General features: G+C 39.4%; 3 protein-coding genes and 1 pseudogene across 4 annotated transcripts; 2 read left to right on the top strand and 2 right to left on the bottom strand.

The window, feature by feature from the left end:
• Window positions 1-1,368: 1,368 nt before the first annotated feature.
• On the bottom strand, window positions 1,369-8,188 carry LOC103874792 (annotated as a pseudogene).
• Window positions 8,189-8,210: 22 nt separating this feature from the next.
• On the top strand, window positions 8,211-13,096 carry LOC117126172 (uncharacterized protein At4g04775-like). Its single transcript, XM_033273665.1, has 2 exons — window positions 8,211-9,095; window positions 9,163-13,096. The coding sequence occupies exons 1-2, from the start codon at window positions 8,922-8,924 to the stop codon at window positions 9,457-9,459; spliced, it is 471 nt and encodes a 156-aa protein (XP_033129556.1). The 5' UTR covers window positions 8,211-8,921; the 3' UTR covers window positions 9,460-13,096.
• LOC103832291 lies at window positions 9,506-10,605 on the bottom strand. Its single transcript, XM_033273554.1, has 2 exons — window positions 10,158-10,605; window positions 9,506-10,110 (listed from the first exon to the last, which is right to left on the bottom strand). Exons 1-2 carry the CDS (start codon window positions 10,603-10,605, stop codon window positions 9,506-9,508), a joined length of 1,053 nt encoding a protein of 350 aa, XP_033129445.1.
• Window positions 13,097-13,107: 11 nt separating the features above from the next.
• Window positions 13,108-17,406, top strand: LOC103874220 (sphingoid long-chain bases kinase 1). Of its 2 annotated transcripts, none has more exons than XM_009152630.3 (9): window positions 13,108-13,348; window positions 13,500-14,092; window positions 14,195-14,569; window positions 14,755-14,848; window positions 14,954-14,991; window positions 15,410-15,556; window positions 15,671-15,770; window positions 15,945-16,876; window positions 16,961-17,406. In XM_009152630.3, exons 2-9 carry the CDS (start codon window positions 13,631-13,633, stop codon window positions 17,108-17,110), a joined length of 2,298 nt encoding a protein of 765 aa, XP_009150878.1. In that variant the 5' UTR covers window positions 13,108-13,348; window positions 13,500-13,630; the 3' UTR covers window positions 17,111-17,406. The 2 variants fall into 2 exon arrangements, with proteins under 2 accessions (XP_009150878.1, XP_033129500.1); XM_033273609.1 differs by having other exon boundaries at window positions 13,131-13,359; window positions 13,497-14,092.
• Window positions 17,407-18,410: the final 1,004 nt, after the last annotated feature.

Genomic DNA, 18,410 nt, shown 5'->3' with positions numbered 1-18,410 from the left:
GGGCCCTTACCACGACAGCTAAAGAGATTGCATGGCTGTCCTTTCTGCTTAAAGACTTGGGAGTACATCAAATGAATCCAACTCTCCTTCAGTGTGACAATCTTTCTGCTGTGTATCTTAGCGCCAACCCTGCTCTACACAAGAGGTCAAAACACTTTGAGAATGATTGGCATTTTATCAGAGAACAGGTGGCTCTTGGACGCATTGAAACGAGACACATACCGGCGGAGCTGCAACTGGCGGATATATTCACCAAATCCCTTCCAAGGAGATCGTTTGAGAGTCTGAGGAGCAAACTTGACGTTACCTTCCTACCCACGCCAGGTTTGCGGGGGGATATGAGTAACAAGGCAATGGGCCTCGAGAGAGTGGCCCAACAACATTCAGAAGCTAACAGTGAAGCCCGTCAAGATGAAGTGAAGAACAGGACAAAGCAGAGCAACGGCTCTGAAATGGTAAAGGAGAAGATGGCGACGTACAACAGATTTGATACCTTATCTAGACTGGTCCATGATGAGTCACCTGACAGGCTGTCAGTACAGGACTAGAGCTAGGGCATTTCACTAGGGCATTCTACGTTCAGTATATAAACAAACGTTCACTCTCATTGTAAATCATCCAAGTTTTATAAGAAAGTTATATACAGTAAAAGTCTCTTGTTCAAAGTTTTACAATGCTAAACTGATGAATCACTTGGTTGTTGTTCTTTGTCACTTTGATGAGCCTCAGAGTTAGTAGGTTCAATGAAGTCATTTTTTATTGATTTCCCCATCATCAATTACACACTCAGGTTCAAGTTCTTCAGCTACTTCATGCGATAACCTGGACTGTTGTTATCTTGCAACACCAACAAAAATCACATTCTGGATGAAAAAGTCTGCAGCTTCATACAATCCGACATAACGTACATGTTTAGGCATAGCCATCTCATCTGATGAAGACAACCTCCGTCGTTCACAATCCTCCGAGCTGTCTAGGCAATTACAGTCAACATAAAGCTTGGTGACCAGATCAGGGGAGTCTTACTAAGTTTATCTCCCGTCTCTCAAACAGCAAACGCAGCCTCTCATCGCAAACTATCTTTGTCTTCCTCTTCTTCGCCATTGAAGACTTTTCACGGATGTAGTTCGTTATAGTCGTTGTCACATCATTCGCAGAGATCTTGGTAGTGATTCGAGAAACTCAATGAGGTTTCTCGAGGCCCACGACCTCTTTCTACTCGAATCATCCATCTAAGTTATACCCCTGGCGAGATTCAACAATGTAAACTTGTTGATTATGAAAAAGGTCGGAACTTTCAATCCCCCCATTTCCATAAACTCACGAACTTGCGAAGAAAATCGATGAATGTGTGATAGAGTTTAGATATCTCTAACTCTCAGACTCTTCTTATTGATCACTCCAACACCAAGTACAAGCTAGAACAGAGATTACAAGATGATAAACGAACAGCTTTGAGCTTGACTCCGGCTAGGCTCTCATGGCGAGCTTCACCTTCGTCACCGATCTCATGGCGATCGGGTTAAGATGACTCATGGCGTCAATCTACAGCAACATCAAAGCATAACTCTCCTCTTCATCTGTGCTCAATATTTATACTTCGGCGTCTTTCTTCACGAAGCTACCTCCAAAGCTATAACTGCAAAGCCTCTAAACCAATCCAAGTCTTCACTTTCTCTAGTTCCTTCCACGTCAGCAACAAGGATCTATCAATACTTCCCCCATGAAAACAAGCTTGCCCACAAGCTTGTATGAAAAGAAACCACCATCCTTATGCATTCATAAACTGACGTGCAGCCTCCACTGAGATGAAAACATTGAAAGATCTAGCTTATCTCCTTCTACCCGTCTGCCATGCTCCTTACTTCTCCAGCGGTGCCAAACAAAGCAAGAACTCCTCCAAGGACTAACAACAACATGCAATTGTAGAGCTTGCACGTGCTTTAGTCTAGCTTTATATTTGTACATCCATGTCTTGGGACACTTCTTCCACTTATACCTTTGTTGTACGAGAACTTGCTGTAACTGCCTCTTGATGTACATCCACAGCTTGCATCTTTCATTATTCAACAGATACTCCACAACTTGTAACAGATAATTTGTAATCCATACTTCTTTTTCCCACATTTGTCTAACGTCTTTCTCGAAAAGATCAGACTCGCTTGCTATTTCCAACCACCAAATCAGCTCCACTTTTACCAGCCCACACATCATTATTCTCGTGTATACTCCATCCCTCGAAAAAAAGCTTGACCTCAAGCTTGAACAGAAGAAAAGGATAAAAGATCTCTGCAAGTCTGGTCTTGTATCTGCCACTGTCATTGAGAAGTTAGAGCAAACCCATAGCCACACAACTCCCTTCTGTTCCCGCAACCCAGAATAAAACTTGTGATCCCTCAATGACATCATTCGCTTCTGAACAATAGACAATATGGAACAATTATCTGCAACTACTTGTTCCAAATATAACGTCAAACCAGAAACTGATCTTAACTGCTTAAACTTCCACCTATGCTTCACTTGGAACTTTCTGTCACCAAGAATTAACAGCCTCAGACCTCGTAAAATGTCTCGCATCCCCATTTTGTACAACAACCTCGACAATTGTTTTCTCATAGGTGGAGGACGCTTCTTTTTGAATTCCAGCCAGTGGAGACTATCATTTGCAGCCCATGCTCTCAAACTCTCTGCAACATGAACCGGAGAAAGGACATGAATAATAACAAGAAGCAGGCGTGGATCATTTTGTGGCAACAACTCAAGTGACCATACTTGTAAGGTCTGATCTTTTTTATATCTCCAACGATGCCACACTTGATTCCCATCAATCTCTTTGATTCCCATCAATCTCTGTGTTGTAAATGCCTTGTGAGTCATGCCAATTGCCTTGACCACTAGAAACGTCAACGGTGCAGAATTGTTCAGCAACTTCTCAGACTTAAGTCTCCATTTGTGCCATATCTGGAACGTTGTCTCACCCATAAGAAGTCGTATCAAGCTTTGCGAATCATGTCTCATGTTCCCCTCAAGCTGATTACTAAGAATCTCAAGGTGTTGCAAAAATTTTTATTTATACTTGAACTTCCAACTTTTATAGAACTTTCTCTGTTGGAGCTTATGTGTTACTCTTCCAACCTCATGACCACGGTGAAGCTGCAACAGACTAAGCAACCCCTGACATATCTTGACATCTTCAGTATCTGCCCTCACGTTCATGAACCCATATAGCAGCAAATATCTCGCCTCACCTGAAACCAGTTTGGTAAAAAATTGTGGCTGGACTGAAGTTATATTGTATTGCGTCCTTTTCACTGAAGTTGTAGTCCCACAACTTATCCCAAGCCAGCAAAACTCAGAAACAACCTGCCACCATCTCACCAACTTCTGCTCTCCAACACAATCAAACGAACAGTTTAACTGAGATCTCTTAAATCTTTGCCAATTAACTTCTCTCAACTCCAGCAACTCGTGGAGATGTCTCTGGTTCGTTCCTAACATTCTCATGTCCAAGACAGACACTGTGTAATCTGACACTGGTGCTAAGTGTTTCACCCGTGTAATCTTGAATCTTTGCAAATTCTTGGTTCTGAACATAAACTTCCAAGCCGTAAGAGACCTCCATTGCTTCTTCTTACAGGTTACATCCACAAGAAATTCAGAATCTGAATATGGTTTAAAGTTCACCAATCTCCTAAGCATGAGTCTCTGAAATTTCCTGCTTTTGAACTTATACTTCCATGCTTTAGGATATTTGCCTTTTTTCTTCTTACACAATAGTCTTCTGGACATGTGACGTTGAGCAAATGTTTGCTGAACACGATGAGACTGCAAACTTACATTTAGAGACGTCTTAGCCCCTTCTGTAGTCAAATAATCTGTCTGCATCTCGTAAGATATACCATCAGAATGCTTAAAACTGTCATCCACACTTGCAGGTCTCCAAATTGTAGTCCACAAATGAGGCATCTCTGCACTTTGTTTAACAGGTTTCTCTTCAGTTTCTTCTGTAACTGATGACTCTATCTTCTGCAACTCATGATTTATTTCACAGACACAAGTCTGAGATGCTGCACCTCTGTCCAGAGCGCATGAATTCTCAGTACACAGAGGCTGGAAAACTGAAATTGTTGTCAAATGTAATACTGCAGAGCATTCTGCCTCTTGATCTTCAGCAAGACAGTCATAAAGAACATCTTTTATAGTTGGTGAAGTTGTCTTCCTCACCTTTTCATTCCCAGGCACAGCTTCACTGCTACAAGAAGATTCATCCCGAATAAGAGACTCAGACGACAAGGTAACTTCCTCGAGATTTGTTGATGTCTCCTGCAAAATCTCTGATTCTGTTTTCTCCAGACGTTCAATCAATTGCTCTCTGGATCGTCTATCTTCGTTTTCCAACTTAATCTTCTCTGGATCATCATCCTCGCCAAACCTCAGCAGCAATGTTTCCTTCATCTCTTTCCAGCTATTGATAGGCTTTAATGAATCGATGTACCTCTCAGCTTCTCCCCAAATAAATCCATGAGCCATGTGTAACTTCTCGAAATCAGTGTGTCCTTTCCGATCAAAGTAATTCTCCATCCAAGAAATCCACAGCCGCAATTCAACATCCAGAAACACCGGAACCTCTATGATTCACATGGTTACGTAACCTCCGTAACGATAGACAACGAACTCTACGATCAATCACTTCGTCAATAGCTTGTAACCGCACCACCGCTCCGATCAAATCGCTTCACCGCTCCGATCAAATCGCTTCACCGCTCCGTCACACCGTAGCACCACTGCGTTTGATCCGACCTCAGTTTCACCGCACCAATGATAGAGTTTAGATATCTCTAACTCTTAGACTCTTCTTATTGATCACTCCAACACCAAGTACAAGCTAGAACAGATATTACAAGATGATAAACAAACAGCTTTGAGCTTGACTCCGGCTAGGCTCTCATGGCGAGCTTCACCTTCGTCACCGATCTCATGGCGATCGGGTTAAGATGACTCATGGCGTCAATCTACAGCAACATCAAAGCATAACTCTCCTCTTCATCTGTGCTCAATATTTATACTTCGGCGTCTTTCTTCACGAAGCTACCTCCAAAGCTATAACTGCAAAGCCTCTAAACCAATCCAAGTCTTCACTTTCTCTAGTTCCTTCCACGTCAGCAACAAGGATCTATCAATGTGGCAGTGAGAATCTTCGATCGGTGAGAGAAGGGTGGGTTTCACGAAAAAAACTCAAATCTCTTGCAGAATATATGATCCGTAGCAGTCGCTGAAGAGAGAGAGAGAGAGATTAACTTGTAAAGACAAACGTAGGGACAGAAACTCATGAGGGACGCAACAAGAACTGTTTCAAGTACATACATTGTCAGAAACGCAAACATGTCCATTGTAGAGTTTGTCAGAACACTTTTTAAAATATAGGGACAGAAACTCTAATGTCACATGAAAACATACTGGACAGCTTATATATAACAGACACAAAAGTCAAAGAGGGGAAGCAGTGTAGTAACTTTATTTTACTACCGTAGTACAACTGATATTTGTAAAGAATAATAAGAACATAAAGTAAAATTTCAATACCGAAATATAAAAATAAAAAAGAATTGCAGAATCGAGATAGTTAATCTATTTCCTTAAATCTTTAAACGCCCCGTAGTGTGACGGTTTTATGGCGCTCAGATTCCCAGGATACAACTGCAGCATTGTTTCTGTTTACCATCACTGAAAAACAGAATCTATCGAACCTATTTCTGTGATGTACTCTCAGACTCAAAAAAAAAAATATACTAGCATAATTATTCTGAATGGAAGAAATGTTTCTTGATTGTATGAATGTGTGTATTTTCTATAATGCTACCAAGCCTTTTTATAGAAAAATAAGAAAAATAATGAGAAGCATATGTTTTATTTTTCAACACAAAAATGAAACCTCCATGGTGCACTAATGGAGTCTTTAATTCTTGTCAATTAGTATGTGAATTTATTCCACATTTTAACCAAGAAATTAAGAGTAAAATTATTTTTTGTCTGACCAATTCAAACTAAATAATATACTTTAAAATGGATTTCTTTTTTATATTTTATCAATATAAAAGATCAACATATATTTGGTTTATAAGATTTCAATGAACATGAAGTCCAACTAACAAATCAAAAAACCCAAATCCAAGTTCAAATATCCAATGTGTGTATTTGCTACTTTATATAAATTTTTCAAATCACACACATTAGACCTCCATTTCTCATTCAAATAAAACTTCTTTTTTGACATATGAATACATTATTCATAATGTTCAAAAAATAGTTCCAACAAGCAGATCTGATAACCAGATAGTAAACACTCTTTTTAACACTTGACACTGCATCACTATAGCTAATGAGGTGAGCGAAAGTACTTAGATGGAAAGTCCACTCGGTGCCTGCGTCGCTTATTGACAAAGAATTCCACCAACGGAGCAAAAACTATGGATACTACAGCCACTGAGTACGCAGCGATGAGGAGGATCCATACGCCAATGTCGGGATTGTCGTAGTACAATGGGTTGGGAAATGTAGTGAAGAAGATTGCACCATTACCGATGGCAAGAGCCGCAATGGAAACATAGAGAACCTTCCACATGGGGAGTTCAACTATAAGGATCATGATCACGTATAGAGATGAGAAAAAAGCAATTCCATTGAGGACATAAAAGTATATTGCAACGTAGAACGGAATTAACATCTTTCCAGCAATGTGACCGCTGTCGTCCTTTGACTCTGGGGAATTCTCCTGCCAAACCCCTCCCGGAGGACTGAGACCAGCTTGGTATGTAGCTGTAACTATCAGTATAGCCACCACAAGTATCACACTGCAGCTGTCGCTGCTGTTTTGAGAACAATGTCTAGTTTTGCTAAGACTGGTCAGCCCCATTAGGCTAATCCGTTTCTCAATAGACAATGGTTTCTTGCTCAAATATCTCCAGGGAGTCATTGCAGAATCACAAAGTAGTTTTTCTTTAACACCGCGTAGAAGCCTGCTTATTTTGGGGAAACGAGGAGATTGTTGAAGTTGGAGTATGTCCATTGCAGTCTTACCATCCAAGTTCTTGGCTTTTACTTTTAACGGTTTTACGAAGCAACTTCATCACCTGCAAAATCGAGTGGACACACCTCACTCAGAATTGTAGGAGGAACTACCAGGAAGCCCACATTGATACTGCCAACACAGCAGTGATGAAACTAGATGAGAGCAGATCTTATCCATTTTCATGTACAAAGAGAAATATGTATGATGGCCGGCCTTGAGATTTCGAAGGTTATAAACGGTTCAACAAGGATTTCAATAATTTAAGGGCCTAAATTTATTTTTTACATATTTAGGAACCTATTTATATATAATTTTTTTTTCAAAAAATTTGGGTGGAAAGACTTGAGACGAATGTTTCATCCTGTTTGGCCCATGATCAGCCGCCATGTGTTTGAACAAGAATTTTTGATAAAAGGAGAGAGACATGTTACCTCAGTTTGATTTGTTAATGCAGCAATATGGAAGATTGTGTTACCATCTTCATCCTTCCAGTCCAAGATGTCCTCCCTGTTCACTCTCTGAACCCATCCCAATAAAACCTTAAATGCCTCAAAATGGTGATTCTTCACAGCAATGTGCAAGGCTGTCTCGCACTTAATCGTCAAATCTTCTACGGAAGAAGGACAAGCAAACAACAACTCACTCAACAACTCTGCATCACCTATTCGAGCCACGTGATGCAAAGGGGTGATCCTTCCTCTTCCCTTGATGCTGACTAATCTACTGTCAATTGCTTTAAACCCTCTCACCATCCGACTATGGTTGGCTTGTAGTGCTAAATGCATTGGGCTATAACCTGACACGTTTAGCTTCAGAGCAAGAGAAGGCTTAAGGGTCATCAGTTCCATGGCGAAATTAGTTTGCCCTTTCTCAGCTGCAATGTGTAGTGGCGTCTCACAAAAAGGCACTTTATCGAAATGTCCTAGAATTTCTGGATCTTCAGCGATCAACCCGTACAGTCTCTCGATATCCCCGTCTTGAGCTACCTTCTTCAACCTCTCATAGACATTCTCATCTTGAGAAACATCTGATACTCTGTTAACGTCCACAACAATCGACATGACTTTGACCCAAGCTTCTGCCTCCACAGTTTTTTTTCCTAGAGATCCTGCAAGACAAATTTGAAAACAAAACACAAAGTCTCCAATCAACTACCTGTGCATATCAAAAGACTTTGTCAATTCTATTGATTTTTTATTTATTTTTATTTGAGGTCAACTTATATACACAAACATTTCTTTTATTTTGAATAATATTTTGATTATCAAATTTCTTTTTGACATGTTTGTCCAAGTCATGGTCTGGTTTGCTTGAGTTTACTCGGCTTGTTGGAACAAGGATGGGCAATGATCCTGATACCTTTGGCTCTCTGTGGCTCTTGGATTGGATGTCCTCATCATGGTATGTCGTTGAATTTTGTATATGCATTTAGAAGGACTGACTACTTTTGGTTTGCATGTTTGCAAGTTAAAGCGTTCAACAGCATAGTAGTTGAAACAACCATTAATTCTTTCTTGGGTTGACGATCTATTTCCCCCTGAGAAGTATCATATATCACTAGATACACACAGACTTTTGATCCCGTTCAATTTCTCCACAAAATAAAAGTTCGAATCCTATATCCCCCCAATTTGAAAGATCGAGTTCTGTTTCCCCATACCGTCGAATTTAATGGTTTACTTGGGTGAACCAGTAGCTAACCAAAATAAACCCATTTTAAACATAACCACACCCGTTTGAAAACCCGACCCTAGTCTTTAAAATCCCCGATTCCTAAAACAATTACAGTCACGAACCCTAACAAATCGAATTGGGGAAATTGATTTGTGGGAGAGATAAGAGAAATTGAAAGATGAGTGATGTTTCTGGAGCTTCAAGTGAGTCGTCAATGGTGCGTTCAAGGAAAAGGTTCGTGGGTGTCCCAAAACAGTGTTGGTGCGGATATGAAATCTCGACTTTGATGTCAAGATCAGACAAAAATCCGTATCGTCGTTACCATAGGTGTTCTTATGCTGTTTCAAAAAAGGTAATGCTTACTCTTATTGATTTGATTGTGCAATAACTCAGATTTTAACTTGATTGATCGATTTTAGCTTGAGAATGATAATCATTTCTTCAAGTGGGTGGATGAGGCATTGTTAGAAGAGATTAATGTTCTGAAGAACAAAATGAGTAATCTTGAAGAATTGGTGAAAGAAGTTATGATGGAACGAGGAGAAAGTGAGAAGAAGGTATTTGAGAAGATGGAGATGAAGCTAGAGACAGAGCTTTTCGACAAGATGGAGGAAGTGTTAAAGGAAGCGAAATGGAGCATGAAGAAGATGTGTGCTGGTATTGTAATAGCTTGTGTTGTTGGGTTAGCTTCGGAAGCTCCAACTGAACTGCCTTGATCAGTCCCTGAAACCGACCACACACAAACATAAGAAAATTATATTTTTAGAAAAAAATTACATGATAATCAAAGCTTACCTTCTGACGATCGGAGACCATAATATATCCATCACCATCTCCTAAACCCAAGTCTGTCTTGATATGCTTCACAAACCACACCCAATTTGGAGTGTTTTCCACTTGAACAACTGCCCAAGCAATGGGGTAGATTGAATTATCCCCATCTCGACCAAGAGCCACTAACAACTGTCCTTTAGTTTTCCCTCTCAAGAATGTGCCATCCATCCCAATAAGAGGTCTACATGTAGCCTGCCATGACCTCCTAAGCACATCGAAACACACATAGAAACGGTCGAACACATCTTTTCCTTCCTCATTTCTCTTGGTCTCGACTTCCACCGAAGAGTTGATATTTGACTCGAGAATCTCGGCAGCATAGTCTCGGATTCGAGCAAACTGAGTCTCATACTCCTTCTGAATCCACCCCATTGCTTTATTTCGAGCAGCTTGACATTGTGCTCTAGAAACCGTGATCTTCCACCTCTCCTTGATCAGTTCTTCTATCTTCATTGGCATGAAATATTTTGGTTCTTCTCTTATCTTATCAACAAACAGCCTAGCTATCACAGGGACCTTAAGCATCTCACATTCTCCATTTGGAACACAGCTGTGTTCATTCTTGTACACTTTAACATACCATCTCTCTGGTTCTCCTTTACTCGAGCAATAACACGCCACAGACAGTGTGAATCCACATTCCGACCAACACAACTAAAACCAAGTTTAGTTTTGTCATACCTATACTGCTTGATATTGTGACCAGTCTTTAGAGCGTAGTCCAATACCGCCTCTTTGAACGCAACTCCATTGAAGAATACTTGGCCCTCGAAGAGATTCCCATCACCTCTTCTAATTCGATAACGCTCTCTTGTCCTCTGTCGTTTCATTTGTTGCTCTTCACCATCTTCCTCCTCATCTGTATCACTATCATTCTCGGTATCGGGATAGATGTTATGTCGGATGGGAGGTTCGTTGATGAATGCAGCTACATCTTCTTCAACCCGGAAAGCGTGTCTCTCCATCTCTTCTTCGTCGTCTGATTTATCCCTAAGGGAAGGAATCGTGTTTTCACTGACCGTCTCCATTTTTTCTACTTGTAATCAACTAAAATCGGCTGGTAAATCTTTCTAGGTTTCTTTGTCGATGAAGAACACTGGGGATTTGGGGGTTTATGTTTTCGGGTTAAACCAATAACAATTGGGTTATAATCGGGTTTTAATCAGGTTTTAATCGGATCTTAAACGGATCTTTTCGGTTAAATCGCGGTTTTTGTTGGGCAACAATAGGTTTACGGTTAAATGATAAACAGTAAACCGGCGTTAATCCAAACCTATGTGTATTGCAATGTTTAACTTCGACGGTATGGGGAAACATAACTCGATCTTTCAAATTGGGGGATATAGGATTCAAACTTTTATTTTGTGGGGAAATAGAACGGGATCAAAAGTCTGTGTGTATCTAGTGATATATGATACTTCTCAGGGGGAAATAGATCGTCAACGCATTCTTTTGTCACTGATGTTTAGTCTTGTTAAGTACTAAATAGTTGAAACTAGATAATTTCAAAAGTAGGGAATTGGGATCAACTGCTGAAAAATGCTCCTCTTCCGTAAGATATTGAGAAACACCGAAACTAACATATACTGTTGATATTGGGACCCGGAGTTCATATACCTCTGGGCTCTGGCACTGCAATCATAGCTGAAAATGGAAACAAAATACCTTACCAGGTACCAAAAATGACGATCGCTGTTGTTAATTATCTTCCGAGCTGTCGATACACCTGATTCTCAACGTAATGCTTGGCAACAAGACCAGGGAGTTTGACTATGTTTTCTACATTTTGCTCCTAAACCGTTTCTGGTTATCTAATTTGGTGGTTGATAAGGATGTTCTTCTGGTTCAATGGGAAAGGTTTACCGAATTGAGGTTGTGAAGCCCAGTGATTAAGAACTGGACAAGAGTAATAAGGCCCAACTGATTATGAGATAATGTTTTGCACATAATGAAAGTCAAATGATACCTGCAATCCGTATTAAATTTGATTTTAAAATATATAGATTTTTTTGTTCTTTCTCCCAAAACAACACGATCTAAATATGTTTCCAGACATTAAACAGCCTTTTACGGATTAATCAAAAGTATTGGCTACATTAGCAAATCGCAACTAACCAACTATGGTTCATGATTACTTACAAACAAAAACTTATTCTCTTCATACTAACTTTCTTATAAAGAGGCGTGTGTTTTCTTTTTTTTGGGGTCAAATAATTTGCACAAGACGTGTTACAATGTACTAAGAACCTGCAATGAATATTCCACCCATAGACTGTATCATTTATCTAAATATAATTTCAGAGTTTATTTAAGTAATACAAAAACAATAACAAAGCAATAATGGCTTTTTGATGTCCCAGCTTTTATAATGTAGAAGATGCTCTCTTTAACAATTCTTATACACGAAGCATCACTTGTCTGTTGGTCGAAATTCTAAATTAAATGAACCAAACTAATTTTCCACTTCAATTATTTTTATAAATTCTTTACGGCAATAGTCCTTTTCGACGAGGGACCATCTTCCGTCTACCAACTTCTTCCACTAATCCTTCTCTAATCATCCTTTTAAATTATATTAAGGTTATTACTAAGCTAAACCATGATCAACTAAACATAGCATCATCGTCGTTTCTCTAACAGCTAGCTATTTTTAATCAAGAAAGGTTGTAGTATATTGACAGCTAAGCTAAATCCATGTAAGAGTTTTGTTTGTTTGTTATATCATGCAGTCAGCATATTCGATGGCATCTAATAGTAACACGACATGGTAAACCGTAGTAGTTCAGCACCATTCACTTGGAATTATGATATCATTTCTAAATTTGGTATAACGGTGTTTGACTTTCTTAGTGATTTACAGCCTTTTCTTTTAAAATATTAGTTGTTTTGTGTCTCGTGATTTATTTCATAAAGGATAACAATGTATTATATCAATAAATGATTTATCAAGAAAATATAAAGTGAAAGTCGGTGATTTAGGTGTTGATTTTTTCAAAAGATCTAATTGGTTACATATACATATGGAGATTGTATGTTTAACGTGGAAAATAAGAAATATATAGGTTATGGTTTATGTTCTAAGTTATTTTTAAATCGCATTTATGTTATACGAATTCCATAACATTGGATGATGATCTGTGGATTTTTGTTTCTCATTGCAGTATGAATGATTTTTTTTTTTATCATAAAAGAATTTCCATATAGCAAGAGTTTACTAAAGTTACATTAACTTTGGATAGTGTGATAAAACAATTTTAAAGCTATTTTAGATAACATTGATATTTAATGACTTTATAAAAGGGTCTCCCATTTACAAATATATCCCACAAATTAGTATATAGTTTTAATCAGTAACTCAAATATAACCACTAAACATGAATGCATTAATAACGGGAATTTAAAATTTCATCTTGCGAACAAAGCAATTGGGAGGATAAAATATAAAAATATAAAGTACGAAAAAACGAGTTAAAGAAAGAAAGAAATAAAAATAAAATTAAAATATAAATTTGGAAAAAAGAAGTCCAAAAAAGGCTGTGTAGTGGAAATAAATCCGAAAGGAGGGGGCCATAGGTTTCTGCTGTCAAGTCGAAATCCAATCCGAATCGAATCGACTCACCATCTCCGCAATTCTCGTCTCTCTCTCTCTCTTCAATTCTGACAGTTTGATCTCAGATCCTCCGATCCGGCGCCGTTTCTCTGCTAACACTTCCCTCTCTCTCTCTCTCTCTCTCACTCTCTCTCTCTCTCCTCACCGAGCGAGCGAGTAAGGTAAAAGACCCCGAAAATAGCTGAAAACAACAGCTCACAAATCTCATCCTAATTCGTTTTCATTTCTCATGATCTGTCGCCTAGTGTTGTTATCCCGATTTGAATTTCCGATCAAATGCGTGTATATGAATCGATCCCTATTCTCTTTCAGGAACGGATCTCATAATCATCTCTCTGAATCCGTGTGTTTGACCAGCTCCAAACGCAGATCGCTTTTTTTTCTTTTTTTTTTTCTGGTGTATGCCTCTCCCCATCGCAGAGAGATTTAGGTAGGTCACGGATATGCCGAAGAGCGGCGTGAATCGGAACCCTTCCTTAAGAGTATCCATCCCTCAGGCGCAACAGTCTCTCAGGCGTTTAGGTTTATGCTCTACTGGTGGAGCTGCTCAGCAGCAGTCGTCCCCCGTGGTGTTCCCCGAGAAGCGGAGCAAGAAAGCTAAGAAGATTAGTGGTAACGATGATTCACAGGTGAAACCGAAAGCAGCAGCTGATGAGCATCGGATTGATATTCTTGGTGGAGGAGGAGGAGGGGATGAGAAATCTGATTTGTTAGGTAGTCTTGTTTACGCCGGGAAGCTTGTGTTGGATAAGAGGAAGTCTGCTAGTGGCAAAGACGCCGCGACGGAGGTACAGCAGCCGTCTTCCGCTGACGTGTTTAACAAGAAAGCTGTTGATGCGAGGCTTACGAGTAAGGCTTTGGTTTGGGGTGGTTCTCACTTGCTACAGCTTGACGATGTTGTTTCGGTAAATAAATTAAATAAAAAAGTTCATATCTCTTGTAGTAGTATTTAGCCTTGAAACAGAGTCAACTAACTTTTTTTTTTGTTTTTGTTTTTGTTTTGGCAGTTGACGTACAATGTTGGTCTCAGGCATTTCACCGTGCATGCTTATCCGATTGGAAAGGGCTCTTGTGCTCTTTCTTGCTTCACGAAACCGAAGAGACGCCGCAAAGATTTTCGTTTTATTGCACCTACTGTAGAGGAAGCGGTCCAATGGGTGGCTAGTTTTGCAGATCAACAGTGTTTTATCAACTGTTTGCCACATCCTTTAGTCTCAAAGAAACAGGCTTCTTCCGAGTTGTTTTCGGTCCCCATCGATACTCCTCCTGAGTTGGTCTTCAGGTGTAAGAGTGCACCCAAAATGCTTGTCATATTGAACCCTAGGTCTGGCCATGGACGATCGATCAAAGTTTTCCACGACGTAGTGGAACCGATTTTCAAGGTACCTTATCCATCTACCTTGTTTTACCATTTCTTAGGTACTAATAGAACATAGGTTTCAAATGAAGCTGTCAACATCTTTACTACCCTAAAGACATTTCCATTTCTCTAATTGCGTCATGCAAATTTTATTAAATAAGTATGCTTTTTCTTGTATCTTGTATGTGAATTTGTAAAATCTCACAGCTGGCCGGGATTAAGATGGAGGTTGTCAAAACAACTAAAGCAGGTCATGCCAGAGAGTTGGCTTCCACTGTCGACATTAGCTTATGCTCAGACGGTACGAATGCTTGATCCATCGCCGCTTTACACATTTCAGCTTCTAATATGCGCATTTTATCGTACATATGTACTATTACTTATGAGATCTCAATCATTTTTCCAGGTATAATTTGTGTTGGTGGTGACGGAATCATCAATGAGGTGTGATAATTAGATTTCATCAATTTGCTGATTAGTTTTCTCTTTTCTGTAGGAGTTAAGTTTGAGAAGTACTTCATGCTATACCATACTTTCTTTTTTCTTATGTGCTCTATTGCTTGCGCACTACCGACCTCCTGAACCAATTTTTATAATTGAAACGAACTTTATTGACTTGTTTCAGCGTGCTCAGGCCACTTTGCAAGCATGCTGAACTATTTTAAGAGGCCTTTGAGTGTAGGGAATTACTTTCTCGAGTGAAACACATGCAAATTTTCACTGTTAAATTTTCTTTCGAAGTAGAACTCTTTAGATAGATTAAGATGCATGGAAAATGCAGTCTCTGATGCTAAACTATCCTACATTCCATTTAGTTGGAATGAACTCTCATCTCATGCTTTGCCCCTTTCCAATGTTGCAGGTTCTTAATGGTCTATTTACTCGAAGCAATCAGAAAGAAAGGGTTACTATCCCAATTGGGATAGTACCTGCTGGATCGGATAACTCGTTAGTTTGGACTGTTCTTGGTGTTAGAGATCCTATTTCTGCAGCACTCTCTATAGTGAAGGTAGTTTGAGATAATATCCTATTGGACCCTGATGTGGTTTATCCGGCCACCAACATTATTTAGTCTCCCACTTAATTTTACGTGTTCTTAGCGCAATTTTTTTTTTGGGATTAGGGTGGCCTAACAGCTACTGATGTCTTTGCTGTTGAATGGATTCGTACGGGTGTTATGCACTTTGGAATGACTGTCTCCTACTATGGTTTTGTTAGCGATGGTAAGTGAGAAGACCTGCGTGCTTTATCTTGTGAGAGGTTCCACTGGGTATTTCTGCTGAGAAGTATTCATTTTGTACATATCTGTAGTTTTCATGCATATAACATTCGTCGGCTTCACTTGCTATATCTAAAATTCATGGGTTATAAACTGCGGTGTCATTATTTATTTGCAGTTTTGGAGCTCTCTGAGAAATACCAAAAACGTTTCGGTCCTATGCGTTACTTAGTTGCTGGATTCCTCAAGTTCATGTGTTTGCCAAAGTATAGCTACGAAGTGGAGTATCTTCCGGCGCAAAAAGAGGATGCAGAAGGGAACACTGGACTTGAAAAGGAAGTTGTTGATGTGCAAGACCTTTATATGGATGTAATGAGGAGATCAAGCAGAGAAGGAATGCCTAGAGCCTCCAGTTTATCAAGTATTGACTCTATAATGACCCCAAGCCTAGGCGAGCTAGACACATGTAGCAGCACACATGCCAGCAACGAGCCATCTGAGTATGTTCGTGGAATAGATCCTAAAATGAAACGCATGTCCTCTGGCAGAAGAGATGTCGGAGCTGAGCCAGAGGTTATTCATCCTCAAGGACAGTCAACAACCCCTAATTGGCCAAGGACAAGGTCGAAGACGAGAGGATGGATGGGTTTAACATCCGTGCAGGATCCACCTCCTTCAACTCGATGTTCATGGGGAAACACCGGTGCTCATGACAGAGAAGATATTTCATCTACTGTATCCGACCCGGGTCCAATCTGGGATGCGGGACCCAAATGGGACAGTGAACCGTCTGCTTGGGATGTAGAAAACCCGATCGAGCTGCCAGGTCCTCCTGAGGATATAGAGACAGGACTGAGGAGGCAAACCATCACACCAATATATGAAGATAAATGGGTTGCTAGAAAGGGACATTTCCTCGGCATCATGGTCTGTAACCATGCTTGTCGGACTGTGCAGAGCTCTCAAGTGGTAGCTCCCAATTCAGAGCATGACGATGGTACAATGGACATGATTTTGGTTCATGGGTGTGGAAGACTGAGGTTACTGAGGTTTTTTATCCTTCTGCAAACCGGTCGACACCTTTCTCTTCCGTATGTCGAGTGTGTAAAGGTAATTGTTTTTCTTCTCTATGGTTTAAAAAAAAAAATGCTGAAGTATAGACTAAAGAGTGTGGTTGATCAAAAAATGAATCAGGTGAAGTCGGTTAAGGTAAAGGCGGGAAAACAGACGCATGACAGTTGTGGTATAGACGGAGAGCTGTTTGCATTGAACGGAGAAGTGATATCGACTATGCTACCGGAACAGTGCAGATTGATCGGTAATGCTCCTGAACGACATTCATAGGTAAATTAAATCTCATCAAAGTTATATGTGGATGGAGGGAGAGAAGAGAGAGTTTGGGTGTTTATATATATATCTGGAATTCTTTTTGGGATTTTGTTCTGGTTCGGCGTCAATAGCTATGTATGCGGTAAGAGAAATAATGACACACTGTTGTGATCACAATCCTTCCTTGAGTTCCCTAAAACACTGAACCCTTTGTATATTCTTTTGCTCTTTTTTTGTTTCATGTGTGTGTTTGAGTTATATATATGTACTATATAATGTGTTTTCCGACAATAATTTGTGTGTTTCCTATGTTTTCGCTTGAATTCGTTAACTCACATAGGTTTGTTATGGAGTTCCACTGGTTTGGTTTAAATATTACTTTGGGTTCTATGTAGATGATTTTAAAAGATTCGTAAATTTTGGTCACAACAACATATGCACAAGTTTAATTGTTTGAACTTCCCTATGGCTTATTTAAAACATATACAAGGAAGTGATCTCATATGTGGGCATGTGTACGCCACACTTGTCTTACATACGCAGATGATGGTAGTAATAAAGTATTGAAAGATATTTAAGTTGCAGATAGATAGATTCTGTGTGTCTGACTCGAAACTCTAAAAGCATACTTGGAGCCGCACGTTCGTCATCCCGTGTGTCCCTCTTGTTGGTCCTTTTCTCCTTTCCTTTTCACTACTTATATTTCACTCTTATCCTTAGTTCAGCTATCTTCTTTCACGTTTGTTTATCCGTCTCATTCACACGTACGTTTCTTTGTCTTCAGATTTGATTGCCACACGTCTTACTTCAGATCATACTTAAATAGCATCCAATAAAATGCATTTATTAGCAGCAGCACTATAACATAACAAAACCGAGAACCAGTATCCGAAATTATAAGTTTATATCCAATTGTTAACAAAAACGATTTAGGTGTTCTATAACTTTGTACCAAAAATCATACTATTTGATTTTAAATATTGCAAACTTTCATCTTTCAGCATAGGGCTGGGTATTCAAGTACTCTTTGGGGTATAGATAATATCCATTTGGATATTGGTTTTTTTGAATTTTAAAAAATGATCTTATCCAGGTATTACAAAAAACCGAGTCAAATTATATAAATATCTAAAATAGGTTTATAATTTTAATTTAAATATTAATATTATATATATATATATATATATATTTATATGTTTGGATATTTTGGATACTCGCTGGGTTCTCTCTCTGCGGATTTGGTTCGGTTTCGGTTTTTCAGGTTTTGAGAAATGATCCCATTCGGATATTTAAATAGGATCCTACCAGGTCGGAT

This window comes from Brassica rapa, chromosome A06 (genome assembly GCF_000309985.2).
Source record: "Brassica rapa cultivar Chiifu-401-42 chromosome A06, CAAS_Brap_v3.01, whole genome shotgun sequence".
In the NCBI taxonomy this organism is placed as follows: Eukaryota; Viridiplantae; Streptophyta; class Magnoliopsida; order Brassicales; family Brassicaceae; genus Brassica; species Brassica rapa.
Note: the sequence above shows the minus strand (reverse complement) of the source record. Positions and strands in the feature narration are given on the sequence as shown.

What these genes read in the sequence shown, in the direction of transcription:
- LOC117126172 (XM_033273665.1), top strand. Translation starts at nt 8,922, where the DNA reads ATGAGTGATGTTTCTGGAGCTTCAAGTGAGTCGTCAATGGTGCGTTCA. An exon ending in CTTATGCTGTTTCAAAAAAG is followed by an intron (nt 9,096 to 9,162) that starts GTAATGCTTACT and finishes GATCGATTTTAG; the next exon opens with CTTGAGAATGATAATCATTT.
- LOC103832291 (XM_033273554.1), bottom strand. Translation starts at nt 10,605, where the DNA reads ATGGAGACGGTCAGTGAAAACACGATTCCTTCCCTTAGGGATAAATCA. An exon ending in AAAGGAGAACCAGAGAGATG is followed by an intron (nt 10,111 to 10,157) that starts GTATGTTAAAGT and finishes TTCCAAATGGAG; the next exon opens with AATGTGAGATGCTTAAGGTC.
- LOC103874220 (XM_009152630.3), top strand. Translation starts at nt 13,631, where the DNA reads ATGCCGAAGAGCGGCGTGAATCGGAACCCTTCCTTAAGAGTATCCATC. An exon ending in CAGCACTCTCTATAGTGAAG is followed by an intron (nt 15,557 to 15,670) that starts GTAGTTTGAGAT and finishes TTTTGGGATTAG; the next exon opens with GGTGGCCTAACAGCTACTGA. An exon ending in CGTATGTCGAGTGTGTAAAG is followed by an intron (nt 16,877 to 16,960) that starts GTAATTGTTTTT and finishes AAAATGAATCAG; the next exon opens with GTGAAGTCGGTTAAGGTAAA.